Source organism: Elephas maximus, chromosome 17, assembly GCF_024166365.1.
Source record: "Elephas maximus indicus isolate mEleMax1 chromosome 17, mEleMax1 primary haplotype, whole genome shotgun sequence".
Classification (NCBI taxonomy): Eukaryota; Metazoa; Chordata; class Mammalia; order Proboscidea; family Elephantidae; genus Elephas; species Elephas maximus.
The window spans coordinates 40,939,525-40,965,543 of NC_064835.1; the positions used below are offsets into that span (position 1 = coordinate 40,939,525).

The 26,019-nt window shown below is 38.5% G+C and overlaps 1 protein-coding gene across 3 annotated transcripts in view; it reads right to left on the reverse strand.

Annotated features, from left to right (window-relative positions):
* Nucleotides 1-26,019, reverse strand: part of ANAPC1 (anaphase promoting complex subunit 1) — a 184,893-nt gene that overhangs the window by 136,457 nt on the left and 22,417 nt on the right. For all 3 annotated transcript variants that reach the window (XM_049857675.1, XM_049857674.1, XM_049857673.1), the window contains 7 exons: nucleotides 21,592-21,687; nucleotides 20,241-20,331; nucleotides 20,061-20,126; nucleotides 14,994-15,128; nucleotides 12,442-12,582; nucleotides 11,786-11,846; nucleotides 9,893-10,080 (listed from right to left, as the gene is read on the reverse strand). In XM_049857675.1, coding sequence (XP_049713632.1) covers nucleotides 9,893-10,080; nucleotides 11,786-11,846; nucleotides 12,442-12,582; nucleotides 14,994-15,128; nucleotides 20,061-20,126; nucleotides 20,241-20,331; nucleotides 21,592-21,687 — 778 coding nt within the window. The remainder of the gene's footprint in view (nucleotides 1-9,892; nucleotides 10,081-11,785; nucleotides 11,847-12,441; nucleotides 12,583-14,993; nucleotides 15,129-20,060; nucleotides 20,127-20,240; nucleotides 20,332-21,591; nucleotides 21,688-26,019) is intronic.

Sequence of the window (26,019 nt, forward strand, 5' to 3'; positions counted from 1 at the left end):
CAAAGGACTAATGGGCCACAACTACCACAGCCTCCACCAGACTTAGTCCAGCACAACTAGATGGTACCCACCTACCACCACCAACTGCTCTGACATGGGATCAAAGTAGAGTGTCTAGGACAGAGCTGGAGAAAAATGTAGAACAAAATTCTGACTCACAAAAAAGACCAGACTTATTGGCCTGACAGAGACTAGAAAAACCCTGAGAATACGGCCCCCAGACACCCTTTTAGAAGTCACTCCCGAGGTTCAACCTTCAGCCAAAGATTAGACAGACCCATAAAACAAAATGAGACTAAAGGGACACACCAGCCCAGGGGCAAGAAGTAGAAGGCAGGAGGGGATAGGAAAGCTGGTTATAGGGAAGGGAAAATTGTTGACATGTCGTGGGGTTGGTAACCAATGTCACAAAACAATATGTGTACTAATTGTTTAATGAGAAGCTATTTTGTTCTGTAAACTTTCATCTAAAGTACAATTTTAAAAAAGGCTATCATGTAATACATAAGTTAGAGAGCCATGCCCTTCTTTACAAAAGAAAAAATGGTGGGTGCTCAGTCATCCCTACAACATAGAAACAAGAGGCGGCCACCAGTTCTCTGCTAGACTGGGGCACAATGATCGACCAGTTTCCCAGGACAGCAAGACATAAAAACAATAAAAAGCTCAAGTGGGCTTACTCATGTTGTAGAAATTCTCAGTTTATATAAGGCTCAATCTATTCATATTTAATAAAGAATGGAAAATTTGGGATGAGATGGCTCCCACACAATTGTTTAGAATAAGAAAATTGTCCCCATCTTTCCAGTAAGGCTTTTCTCCAGGATTTTACAGACGGCAACTCCTTCATATGCCATGACAGAAACAAACTCTTAAAAATAATCTCACTCAGATGGAAAAAAAATGAATGCTTAGTATCCATCTATACCAGGTACTGCTACAGATCCTAGAGAGAAAGTAGGGAACAAAATTAACAAAAATCTCTCCCGATAGAATTTATATTCCAATATAAATATACCATATATTTTAAAATATAATATAGCATATACCTTAATATATGCTATATTATATTTACACCATACCATATAAATATAATATTCCACATATTTTATAATATACCAACACAAATACAACATACCAATATAAATACACCGTATGTTTATGTATTTTATGAGGGGGGACTCACAAAATAAATAAGTAAAATATATTGTATATTATATTTAATTACTAAGTGTTACAGAGAAAAACAAAACACAGAAAGGGTATAAAAAATATGGAACAAGGTGTGAGAATCAACAAGGCATATGAAGAATGGCCTGAGTAGTAGAGGAGAGGCAGGGGCAGGTCACGTCTGGGGGAAGGCATCTTCTATAGAGGCAACAGCAAGTCTAAAGACCCTGAGGCAGGAATATGCCTGGTGTGCTCAAGGAACAGCATGGACGCCAGTGTGGGTGGGACAATGTAGGCAAGGCAGGGATGAGTAAGAGATAAGATCAGAGATGTAAGAGAGGACTGGGTCACATGGTGTCTTGCAGGCCTTTGGCTTTTACTATGAGAGAGATGGAAAACCACTAGAGGAGTCTAAGCAGAAGAGTGACATGATCTGACTTTATCTGACAGGATTACTTTGGATGCTGGACTAAAATGAGACTAAAACATGGGCAAAAGACATGAAATGAAATGGAAGTCAAATAAAAGAACTATAAATTAACAATAAAAATTTTTTTAAATCATTCCCATTTACTTATACAGATATAAGACACAATTTCTCAATAGGTTGGTAAAGGTTTCCCACACCAGAAATAATCAATGTGGTGAAACTGGCACTTTTAAACAATGGTAGAGGTAGTATGAATTGAACAGCCCTTTTGAACATTATCTGACCCAGTAATGTTGCTTCTGAGGTTTAATTCTTGGGAAATGACTACAGATGTGGTTAAAGACCTGTGTGTAAAAGGATAACCACAAAAACCAATGCCGTCGAGTCGATTTCGACTCATAGCGACCCTACAGGACAGCAATTATTCATAATAAGAAAAAAGACTGACACAATGATGTCTAAATATTAGGTACTGGTTACTTATGATAATACCACATGATAGCCTACCACACAAAGAATAAAAATAGGGGGTGTTTTGAAGAGCTTTTAATGATATGGGACATTTTCACTGATACCATCTTTATCTAAAAGGCAACACACCAAGGAGATAGAGCCAACATGGCACCTTAGACGCATCATGCCATTCCTCTCCAGCAAACACTTGAAAAACTAAGTAAAACAGATACAAACATCAATCCTGAAACCCTGAGCATCAAATGAAAGGATAAAAAATGAGACCCAACACCAAATGGAAGACAAAACTGACAGAAAGAAGAGAAATACAGAGTGGAGGTTCCCTGTCTGCTAATGATACAGTATCACCATATTGGAACATAGCCAGAAACAACCCCAGATAGGGATTACGGGGAGGCAACTTCATGGAGCTCCCAACTGGAGAAAGAGATACAGGTAACAAGAGAAACACACTTCAACACTGCTCACCCTTACGGCAACAACCCCTCGAGCCTGGCAGCCTCAACCACCATGGCCCACAATAAAAGCCACCCCAAGCCCAGGCCCACTTCATCTCCTCAGGCCACATGGCTTTTCTTCTCTCTTTTTGTCCTTTTCTTTCTCCCTCCCACCTAGCCCCATATGTCACCTACCCCACTTCCTACTGACTCCTGCTGCACAGTTATCTTTTTTCTCTCTGTTTTCTCCCTCCCACGCCACCACTGCAGTTAGAGAGCCACAAGCGCCTTGGCTAGCTGCCACAGGTCCGCCTCACCTCCACCTACCTTCTCCCGCCTTGCAGCCATTTTTTTTTCTCTTTCTTCCTCTTCTTTGTCCCTCCACTAGCCCCATACACCACCTCCCTTCCCTTCCCACCGGCCTCTGGGTCCACTGAGCCTGACTTACTAGCCCCCACCACGCCACCCTTTTTTTCTTTTCTTCCTGTCCTTTCTCCCTCCCACCTAGCCCATATGCCAACTCCCTGCTCCCCGCCGGCCACCGGTGTGCCACTATGGCTAGAGAGCCACCGACTTACTGGGCCACTGCCCAAGGTCTGCCCTGCCCCCACGTGCCAGCCCCCGCTACACTGCCATTTTTTTCTTTGCGTTTTCTGTTTCTTTCTTTCATGGCTTTCTCCCTGCAACCTAGCCCTGTACATCACCTCCCTCCCCCCACTCCACCCCATCCCCTGGGTCTACCCCATTCCATGTGCTGGCTTCCAACACTCCACCTTTTCTTTCTCCTACTCTCTTTTCTTTTCATTCTCTCTCCCAACTAGATCCTTACACCACGTTCCCCCATTTCCCACCAGCCCCAGCATCACCACTGGTGCTCAGGCTCACCACACTCTGGGCCTCCCATCCCACACTCGACCAACTGCAGAAGGGTGGGAAGCAAGCCCGTCCACTCCCTGTCCAACACCCCAACCCATCTGGGGAGGGGCTGTGAATGCTCCCACTCCACTGGACAAACATAATGAGGCAGACAGCACTGATCCAGTCTGCCCTCAGCCACCATGCCAAACCAGTGTACAGCAAAGAGAGTTCACACTGCCTGCTGCTTCCCTGCTCACTCAGAGAAGACGGTGAGAGCTATCTTGCCCAGAGATGATCTAGCAGCAAAGCACACCCAGCCCATCCACCCTGACATATCAAAACAAAAAAGCAGGACAAAACAAATGAACATACAATCAGTAAGTAAAGAATACCTGGATGTCTCAGAAACAGCAATGTCAAAACATATTAAAAAGCAGGACAAGATAGTTTCAACAAGTGACCAAAATAAACAATCAGATAACTTTCCAGTAGAAAAAGAGGCAAAAGAACTGCCTATTATGGAATTCAAAAGACCAATATTTAGGGGTCTCCAAAAAAAAATTTTTAAGAGATGAGAAAAGAGATCAAGAAAACGCTGACAAAATCAAGGGGGAAAAAAGACCGTATCACGGAAAACACTGACAAAACCAACAAAAACATAGCTAAAAGCAAGGAAAACACAGACAAAGCAATAGAAGAGTTCAGGAAAATAATACAAGAACAAAACGTCAAAAAAAAAAAAATCATACAAAAACAGCAACTAGAAATAAAAAAGAAAAACAACAAAACTTCAGAAATGGAGACCTCAATAAAGACTTTAGGAGCATATCTGAAACAATGGAAGGCAGAATCAGCGAAATTGAAGACAAATACGTAGACGCCACTTTGAGGAAAAATCAGAGAAAAGAATGAAGAAAGACAAAGAAAACTTAACAATCATGTAGGACATAACCAAGAGAAAAATCTGCATATGATCAGAGTCCCAGAACAGGGTAAGAAAATGGAAAACACAGAGAAGACTGTTGGAGAACTGCTGGCAGAAAACTTCCCAAATATAATGAAAGACAAAATACTGACCAACCAAGAAGCTCAACAAACCCCATATAAGGCAGAACCCAAAAGAAAATCACCAAGACATGTCAAAACCAAAGACAAAGAATCCCAAGAGCAGCTTGAGAAGAACAAAAAGTCATTTACAAAGGGGAAGCAATAAGACCAAGCTCTGATTACTTGGCAGAAACTATGTGGGTAAGAAGGCAATACCAAAAAACACCAAACCTGTTGCCGACGAGTAGATTCCAACTCGTAGTGACCCTATAGGACCCTACAGAACTACCCCATAGTGTTTCCAAGGAACGGCTGATGAATCCCAACTGCCAACCTTTGGCTAGCAGCCAAACTCTTAACCACTGTGCCACCACGGCTCCAAGAAGGCAATGCCATGATAGAGATAAAACCTTGAAAGAAAAAAACCGCCAACCAAGAACAATATGTCCTGCAAAATTCTTTGTAAAATACGATGACAAAAATTAGGATATTGCCAGATAAACAGAAATTATGGGAATTTGTAAAAATCAAACCAAACATACAAGAAATACTAAACGGAGTCCTTGGTTAGAGAAACAACAACCTCAAGCAACGACCTGAGTCTGGGGCACAGGAGAGCATAAACAGATACCAACCTAGGTAAAGAACTCTCAATAATAAAACAAAGCTAAAAAAACTTAAAACAAGGAACCAGATACAACAATCTGTAAATGACACCAATGTCAAAACAATAAAAGGGAAATAAAGAGTGTAGTTATAAAACTTACAAATGGAAAGGAAGTCAAGGCAGTACCAAGTAATAAAAACTGGTTCAAACTAACGAACATAAGGGTAAATTTCAATAAAGCCAAAAAGAAAGTTAATAAAGCTATTCATCAAAATAAACATAAAAACTCAGTAAACATACAATCTATAATAATGAGAAGAAAATAAAAAAAAAGGAACTCAGCACGGTAAAGTAAGAGAAACAAAGAAAACGTCAGCACCACAAAAAAAAAAAAAGAATATGACAGCAGTAAACTTGTATCTATCAATAATCACACTGAATATAAATGGTTAAAATGCACCCATAAAGAGACAGAGTGGCAGAATGGATTAAAAAAACACGACCCACCAAAAGGCTGTCTACAAGAAACACACTCAGACACAAAGAGGTAAGTATTTTAAAAATCAAAGGATGGAAAAAAACATCAAGGGAATAGTACCCAAAAGAGAGTAGGAATGACCATACTAATCTCAGGTAGAACAGACTTCAAGGCAAAACCAATCATAAAAGTCAAAGAAGGACATTAGATAATGATTAAAGGATATTATATAATGATTAAAAGAACAATGTGCCACAAAGACATAACCTTAATAAATATCTAGGCACCCAACAACAGGGCTCCAAAATACATAAAACCAACCCTAACGGCACTGAAAAGAGTAATAGACAGTTCCACATAATAGTAGAAGACTTCGACACACCACTCTCAGTAAAGGACTCAACATCTAGAAAGAAACTCAACAAAGATACAGCAGATACAAAGGTCAAAATCAACCAGCTTGACTTCATACACATATAAAGAACACTCTACCCAACAGCAACAAAGTATACATTCTTTTCCAGCACACAGGGAATATTCTCCAGAAGATACCACATTTTAGGCCACGAAGCAACCCTCAACAAAAAACATCAAAATAATAGAAACCATTCCCTCTGATCACAACATCATAAAAGTAGAAATCAATAACACAAAGAGCAAGTAAAAAATAATAATACATGGAAACTGAATAACATTTTGCTTAAAAACAACTGGGTAATAGAAGAACTCCAAGAGGAAATCAAAAATTGTTAGAATCAAATGAGAATTAAAATACATCATACCAAAACCTTTGGGATGCAGCAAAGACAGTGCTCAGAGATCAATTTATAACAATAAATGCACACATCAAAAAAAAAAAATGGGCAAAAATCAAAATGTAAGCCCTATAACTCAAACAAAAAAAGAGCAAAAGAGGTCCACAGGCACCAAGAAAGAAAGTAATAAAGATTGGAGCAGAAATAAATAAATGATATACAGAACAGAAAAACAATACAGTGAACAAGACCAAAAGTTGGCTCTTTGAAAACATCAACAAAATCAACAAACCACTGGCCAAATTGACAAAAGAAAAACAGGAGAGGAAGCAAATAGCCCAAATAAGAAATGACACAGGGAACATTACAATAGGCCTAACTGAAATAAAAGGGATCATAACAGAAGACTATGAAAAACTGTACTCCAACAAATTTGAGAACCTAGAGGAAATGGACAAATTTCTAGAAACACACTACCTACTGAAACTAACACAAACTGAGATAGAAAATCTGAACAGACCAATAAAAAAAGAGACTGAAGAGGTTAAAAAAAAAAAAAAAAAAAAAACTCCTAATAACAAAAAAAAACCCTGGCCCAGATGGCTTCACTGGAGAATTCCTACCAAACATTCAGGGAAGAGCTCACACTGGTACTACTCACACTATTTCAGTGCATAGAAAAGGAAGGAATACTCCCAAATACATTCCATGGACCGAGCATAACCCTGATACCAAAGGCAAAGACACCACAAAAAAAGAAAATTACAGACCAATATCTCTCATGAATATAGATGCAAAAATACTCAACAAAATTCTAACCAATAGAATTCAGCATCATATCAAAAAAAATAATACACGACAACCAACTGGGATTCATACCAGGTATGCAAGGATGGTTCAACACTAGAAAATCAATCAACATAATCCACCACATAAACAGAACAAAAGAATCACACGGTCATCTCAATTGACACGGAAAAGGCATTTAATAAAGTACAACATACATTCCTGATAAAAACTCAGACAGCACTATACTGAGAGAAATAAGTCAATCACAAGAGAACAAATGTTGTATGAGACTATTATCGTAAAAACTCAAGAAAAGGTTTACACACAAAAAAACTATCTTTGATGGTTACTAGGTAGGGGAGGTAAGTGGAGGGGAAATCACTAACTAGATAGTAGATAAGAGTTAACTTTGGTGAAGGGAAAGACAACACACAATATGGATGAAGGCAGCACAACTGGACCAAGGCAAAGTCATAGAAGCTTTCTACACAATCTGAACACCTTGAGAGACCAAGTCAAAGGGGCTGAGGACCATGGTCTCAGGGAACATCTAGCTCAACTGGCATAACATAGTTCATAAAGAAAACATTCTATACCCTATTGGTGAGTAGTGTCTGGGGTCTTAAAAGCTTTTGAGTAGCCAGCTAAGATACATGTATAGATTCCATCCCATCCAGAGTAAAGGATAATGAAGGAAACCAAAGACAATGATATCAGTCCAAAGGACTAATGGACCACATGAACCACAGCTTCCACCAGCCTGAGCCCAGAACTAGATGGTGCCTGGCTACCACCACCGACCACTCTGACAGGGATCACAACAGACGGTCTTGGATAGAGTGGGAGAAAAATGTAGAACAAAATTCAAATTCACACACACACAAAAAAAGACCACACTTTCACACGACAACTAAGAGCCCAAGAGACAGAAAGGGCCACATAAACCAGAGACCTACATCATCCTGAGACCAGAAGAACTAGTTGGTGCCCGGCCACAACTGATGACTGGGAGCACAACAGAGAACCCCTGAGGGAGCAGGAGATCAGTGGGATGCAGACCCCAAATTCTCATAAAAAGACCATACTTAATGGTCTGACTGAGACTAGAGGAATCCCGGCGGTCATGGTCCCCAAACCTTCTGTTGGCACAGGACAGGAACCATCCCTGAAGACAACTCATCAGACATGAAAGGGACTGGACAGTGGGTAGGAGAGAGATGCTGATGAAGAGTGAGCTAATTATATCAGATGGACACTTGAGACTGTGTTGGCATCTCCTGTCTGGAGGGGCGATGGGAGGATAGAGAGAGTTGGAAGCTGGCAAAATTGTCACGAAAGGAGAGACTGGAAGGGCTGACTCATTACGGGGAGAGCAAGTGGGAGTACGGACTAAGATGTACATAAACTTATATGTGACAGTCTGACTTGATTTGTAAACGTTCACTTGAAGCTCAATAAAAGTTAAAAAAAAAAAAAAAGACCACACTTACTGGAGGAACCCCCGAGAATATGGCCTGCTGGACACCCTGCTAACTCAGAACTGAAGCCACTCCCAAGGTCCATCTTTCAGCCAAAGATTAGACAGGTGTATAAAAGAAACAATAATGCACACGAAGAACGTAATTTTTAGTTCAATCAAGTATACGAGAACAAATGGGCAGCACCTGCCCAAAAGCAAAGATGAAAAGGTAGGAAGGGACAGGAATACCGGTGGAAATGAGGAGAGTGCTATCACCTTGGAGGGATCGCAATTAATGTCACAAGGCAATTTGTGTATAAAATTTTGAATGAGAAACTAATTCACGCTGTAAATTTTCACTTGAAGTACGATAAAAAAAAAATTTAAACTTGTTTGACAAAATAAAAGTAATTATTCCAAAAAATAAAAATAAAAAGGGCAACACACAAAAATGTTTAGAGTAGTCATTTGTGAGTGGTATAACTATTTTTTTCTTTTTAATTCTTCCGTTTTCCAAATTTTCCTCAGTAAGCATATATAGTTTATAATAAAGACACAAAAAAAATTTTTTTAACATTGAATTTCTTAACTCAAGGCTAAAATGCATACATAGGTATAGCTGTGTTACCTGGACAGTGCTAAGTATGTGCTAGACTGATTTCTTCAGAGTGACCCAAGCAAGAGCTAAAAAAAAGAAATCACCTATACTGAAGACACTGCCTTGATTTTATAAATAACCTAATAAGGGTCAGTATGAAGTTCTGTGAAGGTGGGAGACCAGGGATGCAATCTTATACCATTAACAGAGTAGATACTTAGGCTACAGCACTTTAAATCCCCCCCAAATTAAATCAACCTCCTCATATGCCAAACAATAAGTGTGTAAAAACACAGGCTTCGGGAAAGAACATTAAGCCATGTGTCAGAAGACACAGTCTAGGCCCAGTTCTATTAGTAATCAGTCTGTGATTCTGGGTAAATCACAAGTCTATGATCTGTCACCTAGTTTCTTCACCAATAAAACCTAACTCTGTAGTCATGTTACAAAGATAAAACGAGAAAAAGTCTAACGTGCTTTACTACAGTATAAAGATTCAATAGTTAAAATTTAGTAGTAAGCTGTCATTATTAAATATTAGGTAATATTTGATTTATAATACATAGATATAATAAGCCTTAGTATTATTCTATTATTGTGAATAAGGTATATCTATTACTAAATTAAGGAAACCTGGTAGAGAAGTGGTTAAGCACTCTGCTGCTAACCGAAAGGTCGCTGGTTCAAACCCACCAGAGATTAAAGTGATCTGAATGTTACAATACCAATTATGTAAAGATTATACTGATAGCAGAATAACTCAGGAAGAAGAACAAATGAAGGTACTCACATTTCGGGTCCATGCTAAGCGGTCTGTGTTATAACCCATCATGTTCATTAGACAAGTCACAAATAAATTCCACTCTGAGTTATAACTGGGTCCTCCTGGAGCGCTGTGGACATTGTACCACTTGACAAGCATCTGAACTGCTATTTCTTTTGGCAGGATAAACTTAATTGCTTGCAAACACGTTTGTACTATCAAAAGAAAAAATGAATTTTAGTATGCTTCCTGTCCATGCATTTCTTTTCCCCTTGCAATAAGAAAGTTAAGAGTTCGGCTGCTAACCAAAAGGTTGGCAATCCTCAACTACCCAGCTGCTCCTTGGAAACCCTACGGGGCAGTTTTACTCAGTCCTCCATGGTCTCTATGAGTCAGCAATGGGTTTTATGGGTTTACTATATAAATGCCAACTAGGAAAAGAAAAGTGTCATTAAAGAACCAGTGGGATACAAACATTACCTAGCCAATCGTACGAAACTTAAACCAACTACTGAATTCAACAGGGCTATAAGAGCTGCTTTCCTATGTGACTGTACTTTCAATCAATAATTCTGAATCAGAAATAAGGTGATCAAATAGCTCAGTTTACCTGAGACAACCCTCATTTACACCTACTGCCCCAGCAATTATTTATAGTTCCTCCTTTCACTCTCGAAAATGTCCTAGTTTAGACAATTAAAGGTCATTCCAATAAAAACACAATTTCTACATGAATAAATTCATCTGAAATATTGCTTAAATGCTTCAGTAAATGTTTAATATTTAACATATTCATCCACTAATAGGAATGACTCAGGACCATCGGTATGAACTCTTACGACTGCACTGTCATACAGTGACAGCCTCAGGGTAGGGAGGGCTACTGCTGTCAAGAGGCCTTGGTTTGCCGTTAGTAGTAAATGGTCACAAACGGCAGTGGTTTCGTATTCTTGTCGTTCTCTTCAGTTTTTTTTTTTTCCCCAATGTCACTGTGACCAGGGCCATCCTCAGTAGCATATCCCTTTTCTCATCAAATTGCTATGTGTGCACACACATGGCAAAGGCTAGACTCAAACAGAAATAAATGCTATAAAACCAAATAACCAAGTTTGTTACAGTTAAATCAAAATAAGTTAGATGTTCATGAGGGTCTGAGGATCCCTTTATGGGAAAAGTACATACACTCAAGTACATAAACAGTGTGACTTCTATTTCGCTGTAAAGAACAAGACCTTACATTACTTTTGTTTCATTCGTTATTTGTTTTAATATATTTTGTTAGGCTTATAATACTCCTAGATACTTGGTCTTGAGATTACTGGCTAAATAACTTTTTTAAAAGTGTGGTATCTCTATACCAACTGAGAATATCATTCATTACACCAATGGAAGAAAGTTCTTAAAATAAAAGTCATTCTAGTCTACTTTACAAAATTCCAGAAATCGCACAATCTGCCAATGCCTTGTTTTGGCAGTTAAATTTTGAAACTAATAGATGCCATAAATTTTCTTTTCTTACACAGGCATTCTTTTCTTAACTTATATTTTTTGGAAATCCCTTTTAATTCTGCAGTTCCTTTTTTACAATTCCATGTTCAGAAATATTCACCACCTAGTATTTTATAAACTGTATTTAAGTAATAATTCAAGCAGACTCCAGTCTTTATTAAAATACCTCTGTTTGTATTCTGACTATAATACTATAATTTCTGCCACCACAGCCTTGGAGGAAACTTGGAGGGGATACCAGACTGCATCCCTGGTTCCTTACAACTTCTCTGCATAGTGAAAATCTCGATCCTAAGTCTTCAAAACAGCAAATTTTTAAAACCCCAACTACTAATATATAGCAGCAATTACTCCAAATCTTTTAAATCAAACTGAGAACACACAGAAGTGAAGTCTGAATCTCAATCGTACCTAATTCAGAGGTGGCAATTTCAGGAATAGCAATCCTAACCATGGAGCCATTACTCAGTTCCTAATGAAGTGAACGGAAACAAACAGGGATAAGTAAATAGCATTTCTGCATTCTAAGTCTTTAAGTATCTTAACCATCGCTGATGATTTACAAGACTCTTTAGCAAAATTAAATAAAATAAATGAAAAACAGTATTCTTCCAACAGAACTGAACATTTCCAAATTTAAAAAAACTATAATTGTGCTTATTTAAAAAATATTTTCCAAATTTTTTGTTTAAAGAAAAGTGCTCAGATTTTATACAGACACTAAGGGTAATCAGCATAAATAACAGGCAGCTTCTTTTTTGCTGGCAATTTTCTTTTTAATTATTGTAAGATGGTTTACCTTTAATGAAGGGACAAAAATCCCATCAACATACAATTTAATTCGTTTAACAAGCTTTTGTTTTTGACCAACTTAACAGTATAGTAAACTTTAGAAATCTTTAGCAGAGTTACTTTAAGGTTATTTAAAGTAAAAGAGTACAACGACACAAGAGATTTAACAAATCATGAGGAATGTTTGATTTCATTTTTCAGATAATTCTGTTGAAAATGACAGTCATATTTCCTGGAAAGCTACTTAAGATCTTTAAAAAAACACACACACTTACTAAAGTTACTCTGTTATGGACAGGGTCCCTTACAGAATGAATGTAAGTTCCAAGCTGCTGGAAAGTACAATCTTCATTATAGAGAGAATCATGAAGCTTTGAGGAATCCCTTAGTTCTGGAACTGGAGACAACAGAACAACCTGAAGAAAGTCATAAATACAGCACAAATATTTTTTGAGAAATTATTTTTAAAACTATTTCTTTTTTGCATACAGTATAACAACTCTATGTAATGATTTAAAATTTCTGTATGGGTGACTTCTGATCCAGCTATAATAAAACAGCTTGCAGCAGACCCAGGTTCCCACAGAAAACTCGGAAAGTTGGATAAACCACCAAAACATCTGATCAATGGCACTAGAAATCTGTGGAGGCCAACTCAAACTTGAGGTGCCAAGATCTAAGAGAGAATGGAACCACAGATAAGTGGGCCACTATTCTTATATTGCTTTTCCCACTCTGGGCATTTGTAAGTCTTAGTATGGGAGGCAGTATACGGACAGGCTGACAATGTGCAAGGAAGGCCATGGCTAAGAGGAAGAGAAGCCAGCAGCACTTTTGTCAATCTCACAAGGCTAGAGACGTAAACTATAATGTGAGCCAACCAATGCAGACATGACTGAGGAGCTAAGACCTCAGAGAGAAAGAAGAGCAATGAGAAAGCAAAACAATGACATTTAGTGGTATTTCCCCTCTAGACAAGTGTTTATTCTCAAAATACAAGAACACTTCTTTGTTCAACTGTAGATATGCAAACAAAAATTTTAAATGATTTTTGTTACTAATTACACGTAGATGCTTCCACTTTTAAAGCCCCAGTAATAATCACTGACCCTTTTGTATTCATATCGTCCCACTCACAGGACTTCTCTAAGTGAATATCCTGTCTACACTAAGAGTCAGTCACACTAAGATTTATTTGCTATGTTTCAGCTTCTACTTCAAGAGCTGCCAGAAACAATTCAGCTCAGAGAAGTGGGAAAGCCATCAGCCAGTGTGACAGAGAATAGTCTCCCTATAATCTCAAGGCTTGCGTAAAGATACTCACTAACCATTCCTGAGTTTCTGGAATTCTAAGAAACTTGGGAACCATTTTTCATCGTAAAAGACATTCTTTCAAATCACTCAAAACTCTCTGATGCTTCTTCAGCACCCCTTTTGAAAGTTTTCAAATGTCCTGGCTTGAAAGTGAAAAGCCCACTTACTGAACATGCTAAAAAAAGAAAGAAAGAAAACAAGGGCCCAGACATTCTCCAATACAATTGTCAGCATTAACCTTCATTTTGAACTGTCCCCTGAACATCTGCACTCAGATGTCCCCCAGGGACAGACTGGCTCCTTCTCTAGGCTTCCTAACGTGGTAAGTATGGGTGTCCACCAGGTCACTCTGGAAGCTCTGAGTCTTACTCCACATCATGTCTTCCCAGCCCAAGTGACAAACTCTGCCATCTCCACCTCTCCAGGGCCTCTCACATCACTCCCCTCATTTCCACATATGCTGCCTTTGCTCACACCTTCTTAAAACCACTTATACTGACACAAACAACTGCACTTGAAGTCTAACTGATCTCCCTGCCTTCAATCCCAAGATAAATCTTCCTAAAACATAGATACTAATACTCATTACTGCACCCTCAAAATTCTGTAGTGCCCTGGCAATTGTATTCAGCATAAAAACTTCCTTTTCATCTTTTCTTCCTTTAACAGCACTTTAATTCTATCTCTTATTATTAACTCTATCTCCTTAGATAAGTAATCTCTATGTACCTGAATTTCATAACAGTATCGTCCCAATAAAGTTTTCCTAACATGTAAAGAGCACTTAGAACAATGCCTACCACGTAGAAAATGCTCAAAAAACAGTTATTGTTATTATTACTACCCCTCCCTCTGCTCTGCACACCTAAAAGACTATTGGTACTTTCTTAAGTGTTTACTCAGTCGACAGATTCACTGGGTCCTTAACAAGTGCACTAGGGAGTGGAAAGAGTGATATGCATAAAAAATATTCTGCACTCTCCTGTCTTCCTGTCTATGCCTGTGTGACTCCTTTTTGCCCCCCATCTCCCTTTCTACCTACAAATATCCTGCTTACCCTCAAGGTCCAAAACAAGTTAGCCATGCCTCCTGAAGATGACGCTTTAGTTCTGCCCCATCATCCCATTAGGATGTGTCTTGCCCTCATTTAATCTACTATGGTACTTTTTATTCCTCATTCAGAGGTCTTAACCGTTGACTTTAAATTATAATTTCTTCTGCAGACGGTACATCTATCCTACTCAAGGAAATTGTGAGATTTCTATATGGAAGAGAATATATCATTTTCATCCTGTGTAGCCCTTTTAAAAAGTGCCTCACACATTGCCAGAGAGCTCAATAGATGTTTACTCAATCATTTGTGTTAGAAGACATTTCCCCTCAGAAGTATTAGCTAGATTTCCAATTTTGTCACTTTTGAAACAGAAAAAAAAAAGTTAATCACAGAAAGAACTAATATATGACAAAACTTAAAATGATATTAATTTTTAACAACATGTAATCCATTTCTTACCTCCTCCATGGATCCCAGTAGCTTACTAAGAGGCTTAGGAGTACTAATACTGTCAAGTGGAGTACTGGGCCGAGGCATCGTATTGGACATTGACAAGGAAGGAGCTGGCAGTCCAGGAATAAAAACCTTTCCCACCTTTGAGCAATAAAGAAGAGTGGAAAAGTAATACTGGTTTTAATATATCATATCCTTAAATAAAAGTGCTAACGCATGTAAGCACGTATTTCTTTTGATATTTTAAAGTTTATGCCAGGATGTACAAGTGAATCAGAACACATTGAACACCCACTGTACTAGAATATTTCAGTAGAAGAATACTGTCTCATGAGAAAATACTTAAAATATCTAGGATACAATGCAAATTTACGCATCATATCATGAGACACAAAAAAAAGTTGAAAATGAATGAGAAAAACAAATCCATTGAAGCCAATAGGAAAATGGCACAAATGTTGGAAACTGATACAAATGAAAACAGAAAATCAATAGAGAAAAATCGATGATACCAAAAGCTGAATTACTGAAAAGCGCAATTAAATTGGTAGACCACTAGCAATGCTGACGACGAAAAAAAGGAAAAAAAATTACCAGTAAAAAGAAAAAAGGAGAGAATGTCACTGCATGACACCACAGACACGTAAAAAGATAACAGGAGAATACGACGAGTCTACATCCATAAAATTTGACAATTTAGACGAAATAGAATGATTTCTTAAAAAAAACCAGAGGCTACCAAAACTGACCAAAGATGAAACAGGTACTTTTAAAGAAACTGAATTTAAAGTTAAAAACCTTCCAAAAAGAAAATCTGCCTGCATAGATGATTTCACCGGAGAATTCTAACAAACATTTAAAGGAAAAATAAAAGACTTCTACACAATCTCGAGTTTATCAGAGAACGTTACCCTAATGCCAAAACCAAAGACGGCACAACAAAAGAAACCTAGACTAACACACTCTATTAATACAAATCAAAAACTCTCAACAAAATATTACCAAGTGAAATTCTGCAATATATTAAAAGATAATACATCATAACCAACTCTATCAATATTATCTATCATATTAAGAAAAAAAACGATCATACCAAACAATACAGAAAAAGTATTTCACAAAATACAACACCAATTCTTGATTAAAACAAAAAAAAGGGAGGAGGAGCCAAGATGGCAGAATAGACAGAGGCTTCCAGTAAGACCTGCAAAGACAAGTGAAACGAGTATATCTATGACAAGCTAGAAGCCCTGAGCATCAAAGGCAAGCTTAAAAAACGAACTGAGGGGTGAGGGAGAAGAGGACATTCAGAAGCGGAGAAGAGTTACTGGACCTGAATTGTGGGGAGCCCACAGGCACCATTCCTGGGAGCAGCGGCAGCAGGCTGGCGCTAGCGTTCGGCTGCAGTTTCCTCAGGGAGAAGCAGCCAGGCACACCGCCTACTCACACCTCCGGAACCAGAGAAGAACAGAGCTCTTGGCAAAAGCTAAGTACTTGGGTATATTTTCCCATGCAACCCTCTCAAGCCAGCTTCAGCAGCTGACTTCCCGGGGCCTGAGATAGGCCCTGTTGACCACCTAGAGCCATCCTCCCTGCCTTGATGAACGAATGAATTTGTAACTGGGGGAAAAGATAATTGGCCAGCTCCATTAACCGGGAGAGCTCAGGACAGAAACGGCTCCTATGCAGCCATAAACGGTTCGTGGACTTTGAGTACCTTTTCCTTCTGCGTGGACCTGTGTAGGCCTATTTTGGGAGAATAGGCCCTTGTTAGCAGACTCAAACCGTTTCACCTGTGTGGCGGTGAGCTGGGTGTTTGATGTTTGACATTGCTTTACGTATTAAACACGGTCCTCACCTCTCCGCATCAGGGGCATAAAGACTGGTAGCTCCATTCAGATCACCCAGCCATCCGCTACAGGGGTAAAAGGATAACCAGTACCTCCTAGTCCTTACAACCAAAAACACTGGGTGCCCATGGTCTGAATGCAGAACCCACCCACCTGTACGCTCTAGAGAACAGGGGCACGCTTTCCTCAGAGATATGTACGGGAAGATTCTCAGCCCCCTGCCTTATTCATAGAGTGACCCCCTGCTGCAACCAGATGCTGGTACCTACACCAATCACCCCTGCCCCTCTAAGACTGTAGGACAGAGCCTGTACCACACATTTGATGATAAGCTACCTGGACACCTGAGCGGAACTCATACAAGAAAAGTGAATGGACTCCTAGACTGATATACCTGATAGCAGCTCTAGCCATCTGGGGACAGGATGTCAGAGCTCCAAAGGTGAAAATAATCAAGCTAGCTCACTCAAGCAAACCATTGGGGCATATCAGAAAAAAAAACAACAGCAAGAAGCTACGACACAGTAAGCAAACATAAAATAAATTAATACAATAATTTATAGATGGCTCGGAGAAAAAAAAAATTTATTTTTTTTTTCGGAGACAACAGTGAATATCAAGTCACATAAAGAAACGGACCATGATCACCTCAACACGCTCTCAAAACAAAGAATCCAGGGATCTTCTAGATGAAGGTGCATTCCTGGAATTACCAGATGCAGAACACCAAAGTTTAATATACAGAACCCTTCAAGACATCAGGAAGGAAATGAGGCAATACACAGAACAAGCTAAGGAACACACAGATAAAGCAACTGAAGAAATTAGAAGGATTATTCAGGAACATAATGAAAAGTTTAACAAGCTAGAAAAATCCACAGACAGCAATCAGAAATTCAGAAGATTAACAATAAAATTAGAGAATTAGATAACTCAATAGAAAGAGGAGCAGAACTGAGCAAGTAGAAGCTAGCATTTCTGAACGCAAAGATAAATCACTTGGCACTAATATATTTGAAGAAAAATCAGATAAAAGAATTTTTAAAAAATGAAGAAACCTTTAAGAATCATGTGGGACCCTATCAAGAGAAATAACCTACGAGTGATTGGAGTACCAGAACAGGGAGGGATAACAGAAAATACAGAGAAAATTGTTGAGGATTTGTTGGCAGAAAACTTCCCTGATATTGTGAAAGATGAGAAGATATCTATCCAAGATGCTCATTGAGCTCCACACAAGGTAGATCTTAAAAGAAAGTCACCAAGACATATTATAATCAAGCTTGCCAAAACCAAAAATAAAGAGACACTCATAAGAGCAGCAAGGGATAAAAGAAAAGTCACCTACAAAGAAGAGCCAATAAGAATAAGCTTGGACAACTCGGCAGAAACCATGCGCCAAGAAGACAATAGGGTGACATATTTAAAAAATTGAAGGAAAAAATTGCCTGCCAAGAACCATATATTCATCAAAACTGTCTCTTAAATATGAAGGTGAAATTAAGACATTTCCAGATAAACACAAGTTGAGGGAATTCGTAAAAACCAAACCAAAACTACAAGAAATACTAAAAGAGAGTTCTTTGCTTAGAAAATCAATAATATCAACCCAAGACTAGAACACTGGGGAGAGCAACCAGAAGTCAACCCAGACAGGGAAATCCAAAAAAAACAAAGCAAGATTTTTAAAAAAAAAAAAAAAAACCAACACAGGGTAACGGCCATGTTATTATATAAAAGCAGACAACATTACAATAATAAAGAGGGACTAAGAAATGTGATTATACACCTTCCATATGGAGAGGAAGATAAGGCAATACAGAGAAACAAAAGTTAGTTTTAAATTTAGAAAAACAGGGGTAAATAATAAGGTAACCACAAAGGAGACAAACTATCCTACTCATCAAAATAAAATACAAGGGAAAAATACAGACTCAGCAGAAACAAAATCAACAACAACAAATATGAGGAAAGGACAATATATAAAGAAAATCTACTCAGTACATAAAATCAAGTGGGAAAAAGAAACTGTCAACACACAAAAAAAGACATCAAAATGATAGCACTAAATTCATACCTATCTGTAATTACCCTGAATGTAAATGGACTAAATGCACCAATAAAGAGACAGAGAGTGGCAGAATGGATTAAAAAACAAGATCCATCTATATGCTGCCCACAAGAGACACACCTTAGACTTAGAGACACAAAAACTAAAACTCAAAGGATGGAAAAAAATATATCAAGCAAACAACAATTGAAAAACAGTAGGAGTGGCAATATTACTTTCTGACAAAACAGACTTTAAAGTTAAATCCATCAGAAAGGATAAGGAAGAATGTGAAGCCCTGAGAACTTTGACACACTGCTGAACGCAAGGCGCAGAGGGAGATGTTGTAAACTGGTAAATCTGAAAAAAAGCATAATGCTGAGCAAAGTACACAAGTCTCAGAAGAATACAGAGTTATGATTTCTTTCATATAAAAATTTAAAAACAAGAAAAACTAAACAATTTGCTCTTTAGTGACATATATACAATTGTAAAAACTAGTAAAAAAACAAAGGACTGATGTATCACGAAAGTCAGGACAGTGTCTATCTCTGGGCCAAGAAAGGGGAAGAACACACAGCAGACTATAAAGATACTGGCAATATTCTATTTCTTAATCTAGGTAGTGGTTATATGAATGCTCACTTCACTACTGTTCTTCAAATTGTGTGTATGTATTTAAATTTGATAATTTAAATTTGTAAATTTTACATTTGCTATGTAAATTGCACAAATGTTTAAAAAAAAGTTAACAGTCAACACATTACACATTAAATATAATGAAACTTTACAAGAACTTTGGCAAAGTTCTACTCGGTCGCTATGAGTCAGAATCAACTCGACAGCACTGGGTACCCATATATCAGTTATAAAACCTTATTCTTTATAAGGCTTCAGATAACTATTTTTTTTAATAACCTGCCTATATTCTCTAACAATTCCCCATTTGTGTCCAGTTCACAGTGCCAATCCATCTAAAGGCAGGAAGCACTAGCGCTCTGAATTAGGACCAACCTGAATTGGAGACTTTGTTTTCCACTCTCAAAAAAAAACTTCTGCCAAATCCTGTAAGCACGGGGTAACAGATTTTAAATATCAAACTAAAATAACGTTAAACGATAGTAATTAAGGAGGTACTGCTATTAAAAGCATTAAATGTTAGTCATTACTTACCCGAACTATTCCTGTGTATAGCACCAGGTTTCCACTGCCTTCCAGGACCAGCATGGTGTCTATTTTCTAAAGGACAAAAAAATCATTTTCGAATCTGAGCAAAATTAAAAGATTTTGTTACTGAGAAACCTGATGAAGCGCAATAATTTTTAACTACTCAAGAAATGCGCCTGCCTTTACCTCCACTGGTGCTGCATCCTTTGCCTGTATGTTGGTGACAGAGCCAAAGATGAGCTGGGCTTTATCATTACTCTCTTGAAACTTCACACAGCTAAATATTAAAATAAAAAAAGGAACCAAATGATTGCTATATGCAACAGCCTGGAAGGATCTCAAAGGCATTATGCTAAGTGTAAAAAGACAATCTCAAAATTTTACATACTATATGATTCCATTTAAATAACATTCTTAAATGACCAAATTATAATGTGAACAGATTAGTAGTTGCCAGGGATTAAGGACAGGGTGGAGGGGTGTAAGATGTAAAGGGGGTAGCATGCTGGAGATCTCTGAGGTAATGGAAAAGTGCAACATGTTGACTGTGGTGGTGTTTACACAAATGTACACACATGAGAAAATCGGATAGAACCATACACAAACACACATAAATGAGTACATGTAAAACTGACAAAATACAAATAAGGTCCGTGGACTGTACTGATGTTTCCTGGTTTTGATAATGTGCTACAGTAATGTAAGATGTCACCCCTGGGAGAAAACAGTGTACAGTACACAGCATACCTCCCTGCACTATTCTCCAACTTCCTATATGAAATATCCCTCCATGCCCGCTAGAATGACTACAACCAAAGAGACTGACAATATCCAATGCTGACGAGGATAAAAAGAAACTGGAGCCCTCGCACATTGCTGGTGGTAATATAAAGTGATGCAGCCTATTAGGAACAGAGTGTGGCAGTTTCTTCAAACGTTAAACATGAATTTACCACTTGACCCAAGCACTCCACCCCTAGGAAAGAAAAATGAAACCATTTACTGACACAGAGATTTTTGCTCAAATGTTCACAGCACCATCATTCATAATGGTCAAACAAACCAAATGTCCACCCACTTATGAATGGATAAACAAAATGTAGTGTATCTATACAATGGAATACTACACAGCTAGGAGTGAAGCACTCACACACATTACAACACGATAGATCCTCAAAAACCTCATGCTAAGTGAAAGAAACTAAATGCAAAAAACAAAAAAAAACGCATATGATATAAGACTATGTGTCCTGAAATGCTAATCTACAGAAGTAGAATGCAGATGACTGGCTGCCTGGGGCTAATAATGGGAACAGAGAATGACTGCAAATGTGCACAAGGTATCTTCTTTACGGTGACGGAAATTTTCTAAAACTAGACTGCGGTGGTAACTACACAATTCTGAAAATTTACTAAAATTCAGTGAATTGTACACTTAAAACAAGTCAACTTAAAGTATGCAAATTATTTCTCAATAAAGCTGCTTAGAAAATGTATGGTTTTTTTCAGAGAACTAATTGAAAATACACGCACTTACCGTAACTGGAGCTGGGACTCTACTAAAAAGCACAAGAACTTTTGCCCACATACGTCAGACGTAATGAACACTTTTGAAGCCTGTGAATTTTTCTCTCTGCAATAGTTAAATTAATAAAGTAACTGTCAGCACTGGCCCCAAAATCTACCACAGTAACTATTAAAGTCTTCAAGAATATTCGGCAAGAAATCTAAAAACTACATGGGCCAAGCAATACTCTTGAAAATACAAAAACACATCTTAGAACTGAACTTCATACTCTCTAAGGCTGCTTTCAGCTCTTTGTTTCTAAGTCCATCACACGGCTTTATTTTTTTAAATTTACAATAAACTTTATCATTATCAATGGACTTCTTAATTCCATATTATGCAAGTTATCTACTGCTAAAGCAATGCAAACTTGAATTCCTACCCCTCAAGGGTTTAAGGGGTCAGGCTTTCTATACAATGACCTCTCCTATCTATTCTCTCTTCCTCTCAGATTAGACCTCCTCCCACCCATCTTGTTTACAAACCATACCTCTAATTTCTAAACCTTTATTTATAGAGTGGAATAATGGACCATAATACTGTAAAACAAGAATCTTTCAACTTGCTAATAAAGTATTTAAAGAAGAGTGATTTTTAAATGTAGGAAATTTTTATTTTATATATAAAGAACAAAAAAAAAGGCCCTACTTCAACACTGTATTCACATCTTTACTTTCCCCTGACTACCTCTCCCCCTCCCATTCCTGCCCTCTAAAAACATAGACTTGTCTTGTATTTCACAGAGAAAATGAGGCTGTAGGTGCTTGAGCTCAACGTCTTGTCCTATATATCTGACCTATATCTGCATGGGTCTGTCAGCGTGTAGTACTGTGGGGGCTTGCATGTTGCTGTGATGCTGGAAGCTATGCCACCAGCGGGATCACCCATGGTGGACAAGTCTCAGCCGAGCTCCCAGACTGAGACACACTTTGAAGAAGGACCTGGCATTCTACTTTTGAAAAAAATTAGCCAGTGAAAACATGAATAGCAGCGAAACACTGTCTGATATAGTGCCGGAAGATGAGCCCCTCAGGTTGGAAGGCACTCAAAAATATAACTGGAAAAGAGCTTCCTTCTCAAAGTAGAGTCAACCTTAATGACACAGATAGAGTCAAGTTTTCAGGGCCTTCATCTGCTAACCTGGCATGACTCAAAATGAGAAGAAACAGATACAAACCTCTGTTAATAATCAGAACGTAGAATGTATGAAATACGAATCTAGGATGTAAACTGTCAAAAATGAAATGGAATGCATAAGCATCAATATCCTAGGCATTACAATTGAGCTGAAATGGACTGGTATTGGCCATTTTGAATCAGACAATCATATGGTCTACTATGTCAAGAATGATAAATTGAAGAGGAATGGCATTACATTCACAGACCAAAAGAACATTACAAGATCTATCCTGAAGGACAATGCTGTCAGTGATAGGATAATATCTATACACCTACAAGGGAGACCAGTTAATACAACTATTACTCAAATTTACACACCAACCACTAACACAAAAGATGAGGAAATTGAAGATGTTTACCAACTTTCGCAGTCTGAAATTGATCAAACATGCAATCAAGATGCATGGATAATCACTGGTCATTGGAATGTGAAAGCTGGAAAAAAAGAAGCATCATTTGGAAAACATGGCCTTGGTGACGGAAATGATGCCTGAGATCGAATAACAGTCTTTTAAGGCCAACAATTTCTTCACCGCAAATACCTTTTGCAACAACATAAACAGCAACCATATACATGAACCTCGCTGGATGGAATACACAGGAATCAAATTCACTACATCTGTGGAAAGAGCTAATGGAAAAGTTGAATATCATCAATCAGAACAAGTCCAGGGGCCAACTGTGGAACAGACCATCAGTTGCTCGTATGCAAGTTCAAGCTGAAACTGAAGAAAATTAAAACAAGTCCATGAGGGACAAAGTACCACCTTAAGTATATGCCACCTGAATTTAAAGGCCATCTCAAGAACAGATTTGACGCATTGCACACTAATGACCGAAGACCAGATAAGTTGTGGAATGACATCAAGAGCATCATACACGAAGAAAGCAATAGGTCATTAAAAACACAGGAAAGAAAAAAAAGACCAAAATGGGTGTTAGAAGAGACTCTTAAACTTGCTTTTAAATGTCGAGTAGCTAAAGTGAATTGAAGAAATGACAAACTAAAAGAGCTGAACAGATTTCAAAGGGCAACATGGGCAGATGACATGTGCAAAGACCTGGAGTTAGAAAACCAAAAAACACGCTTAGCATTTCTCAGCGTTTCTTCATTTTCTACTGAAGAAAAAACTCAAGCCTCGAGTTGCAATATTGAAGGATGCTATGGGCAAAATACTGAAGGGCAGAAGAAGCATCAAAAGAAGATGGAAGAAATACAGAGTCACTGTACCAAAAAGATATGGTCGATGTTCAATCATTTCAGGAGGTCGTATATGATCAAGAACCAACGGCACTGAAGGGAGAAGTCCAAGCTGCACTGGCAAAAAGCAAGGCTCCAGGAACTGACTGAACACCAATCGAGATGTTTCAACAAATGGATGCAGTGCTGGAAGCACTCATTCGTCTACGCCAAGAAACTTGGAAGATAGCTACCTGCCCAATCAACTGGAAGAGATCCATATTTATGCCTATTCCAAAGAAAGGTGATCCAACCAAATGCAGAAATTACTGAGCAATATCATTAATACCACACACCAGTAAAATTTTGCTGAAGATCATTCAAAAGCAGTTGCAGCAGTACATTGAACGGGAACTGCCAGAAGTTCAGGCTGGATTCAGAAGAGGATGTGGGACTAGGGATATCACTACTGATGTCAAGTGTCAGATGGATCCTGGCTGAAAGCAGAGAATACCAGAAAGATGTTTACCTGTGTTTTGTTGCCTACACAAAGGCATTCAACACCCATGGAAGCAGCCGTCAAGAAATCAAAGGATGCATTCATTGGGCAGATCTGCTGCAAAAGACCTCTTTAAAGCGTTAAAAAGCAGAGATGTCACTTTAAGGACAAGGGGTGCCTGATCCAAGCCATGGTGTTTTCAATCACCTCATACGCATGTGAAAGTTGGACAGTGAATAAGGAAAACCGAAGAACTGTGCTGGTGAAGAATCCTGAATATAGGATGGACTGCCAGAAGGAAGAACAAATCTGTCTTGGAAAAAGTACAGACAGAATGCTCCTTAGAATCAAGGATGGAGAGAGGTCATCTCACATGCTTCGGACATATTATCAGGAGGGACCAGGTCCTAGAGAAGGACATCGTGCTTTGTAGAGGGTCAGCAAAAAAGAGAAGACCCTCAACGAGATAGATTGACACAGTGGCTGCAACAATGGGCTCAAGCATTACAACTGTGAGGATGGCACAGGACTGGGCAGTGTTTCATTCTGTTGTATGCAGGGTCGCTATGAGTCAGAACCTACTTGATGGCACCTAACAACAACAACATATTTGCATATCAACCGTCACTTTCTTTCCCCAAGGCTAATCTACTTGTGCTCCTTTCTGACTCCTTATTCCAGCAATCATTTTCTCTCCACTATACTCATTAAAAGCTCAGTTGCTAACCAAAAGATCGGAAGTTCAAAACCACCAGCCACTCCTTGGAAACCCTATGGCGCAGTTCTACTGTTCTATAGGGTCGCTATGAATCAGAACCAACTCAACAGCACCTAACAACAACGTTTTCAATGTTTTCCCTGTTTTGGGTATATTTCTTGTACCCTATTTCCTTATAGCCTTGAAATACGAAGATGAACTGAATATTAGACGATGTTAAGGACCTATTATTTAGTCCTTGGTTAGGTATAAAAACGATATTGTGGTACAGGTCCACACTGAAGTATCTAAAGGCAATATGTAATGAAGACTTATTTTAATATAGTTCAGCAAAAACAATACTCTCCCCTGACCCTGAAACTTCCTCTAACTAGTTTTGCATATTTTGCCCTCATTTTAAAATAATTTATGTGCCTATGTTCATTTCCTTACTCCCTGCTTACTTTTTCCCCCACTTAACTCCCTCCAGCCTGAACTGCTCTGGCTGAGGTCACCAATGTCCTCCCTGCAAATCCAATTACCTCTTCCCTACCCTATCTCCTAGTGCCACACTTTTGTAGCACCTGACAATACTGGCACCTCTTTCTTCTTGAAGGCTCTCTTTTCTTGTGTTCCACAATATTCCCTACTCCTTCTCCCACCTGTCTTCCTGCTTTGTCTCTTTCTGGCAGCTACTTGTTTCATTCCATGCTCAAAATCTTGAGTTTCTAAGTCTTCAGTCCCTAGCCTTCTTCCAATTCCCTGTCACTGAGTTTTAACTATTTGAAGGTCACAGACCCCTCTAAAGGATGTTAAAACCCTCCAATTAAGAAAAGGCCTATC